General features: G+C 32.2%; 1 protein-coding gene across 1 annotated transcript in view; it reads left to right on the top strand.

The window, feature by feature from the left end:
* LOC107576550 (centromere protein F-like) overlaps nt 1–1643 on the top strand; it is a gene marked incomplete at its 3' end in the record, with an annotated part of 7357 nt that extends 5714 nt beyond the window's left edge. Inside the window, exon 5 of the mRNA XM_016262712.1 lies at nt 1462–1643. Within this exon, the coding sequence (XP_016118198.1) occupies nt 1462–1643 (182 nt within the window). The remainder of the gene's footprint in view (nt 1–1461) is intronic.
* Nucleotides 1644–1724: the final 81 nt, after the last annotated feature.

Consider the following 1724-nt stretch of genomic DNA (forward strand, 5'->3'; position numbering starts at 1 on the left):
TGAGCAAGAGAGATCAGTATTACTGTGTGTGTGTGTGTGTGTGTGAATGTTCTCCTTTGTTTTGTCTCTTTGTGTTGGTGAGTCATCAGTGAGGTCATCTCCACAGACAGCTGACACTGACAGCTTTCTGCAGCTCTACAACACATTATCACTATTTCTCTTTATTATCATTATTCCTCTAGAGAGGCTCTAATAAACCGTCACTGTAGCAGGTGGTTGAGAAGGATTTTAAAGGGGTCATATCCAACACTTTGAAGCATTTCATTTCTTATCTATTCTAAGTTAGCCAAGCACATTTTTGCACAAGTTATTTTTTACTATATTCATCCATCTCTGACCCTTAGAATTAAACAGGCTGTTTTTGATACTATGGTGGCAAAATGACCAAATGAAAAAGATACTACTGTATATTTCACATGAAGGCAATGGAAGCAAAACCATTTTTAGGAAATATTTTAACAAGAAAACTTTAGGATCAAGATTTTTTTTTTCTTTACAAGTAATTAGAATTTGAATGGAAATAAATGCTGAATTGTTATGAAAATGATGCGGGAATGAAAAAAATCTTAATGGTACATTTTATTTATTACTCAGTTCAAAATATATACATAAGTATATTTTTATTTAAAATACTTAAAAATAATTTTTAGGTGAAATATGACCCAGTATTATTTTAGAACCATTGAGATACTATTATATTTTTTATTATATTGAATTAGTTTTTATTTTTATATTTTCCATTTTCATTTTAATTTTGAAGTAGTTTTGATGTGCTATGTTATGTTTTTGTAGTTTGTTATTTTAGTACATCAAGTTAAACTAAATGAAATGAGTTTAAGCCTTGGCAACTACCTGAAAAAAAGTGTACTTTTTTTATTTTTTTGTATTTTTAAATTTATTTCATGTTTATTTCGCACTTGTCTAAAGACGAGAGGAAATAGAGCGTTTGAAGTGGCTGGTCCTACTCTCTGGAACAACTTACCATCTCATATTAGAAGTTTAAATCTTGTCTAAAAAATCTTTTTACTTCGGCGTTTATTAATTGATTTCGTTATAGTCATGTTATGTGTATTTGACATTATGCTATTAATATTTTACTTATTGTATTTGTACGGAGTGTACAGCACTTTGGTCGGCTTTTAGCTGTTTTTAAATGTGCTTTAGAAATAAACTTGAACTATTTCAAGTAACAAGTGTTTTTTTTAAATAGTTTGTTTTAACTGTAAGAACTTCGATATGAACATATATAGAGTAGACATATATATTTTACATAAATTTAGGCAGTCATATGTTAATTAGTTTGTGATGTCATTCAGAAATTTCATGAATGTGCATAGCTTATTTTCTATAAATGTTCTTGGTGGATTGGAGAGGAAGTTTTGCGCTGTGAACTTCAGCAGGGCCAGAGATATCAGTCAGAATGATAACATAAGTAATTTAGTGACTGTCTATCTCTCTCAGAGCTGCGTGTGCGTGTGTCAGATCTACAGCGTGAGGCACAGCTGGAGTCTGAGCGCTTGAGGGACGTGGAGTCTCGGCTGGCTCAGGCTAACAGAGAGATCAGCACCAAAGAACAGAGCCTGATGCGCACACAAGACCAGCTGACCCGTGCACAGACCCGCATCACACAAGAGACTGACCGGGTAATTTATTATTAATTTATTTTTGTATTTTTTGTTAAAAAAACTGTCTGTATTGTGCATTAAATGTTTAGAACATGTAAT

The sequence above is a fragment of the Sinocyclocheilus grahami genome, unplaced genomic scaffold (assembly GCF_001515645.1).
Source record: "Sinocyclocheilus grahami isolate Dianchi unplaced genomic scaffold, SAMN03320097.WGS_v1.1 scaffold3918.1, whole genome shotgun sequence".
NCBI lineage: Eukaryota > Metazoa > Chordata > Actinopteri > Cypriniformes > Cyprinidae > Sinocyclocheilus > Sinocyclocheilus grahami.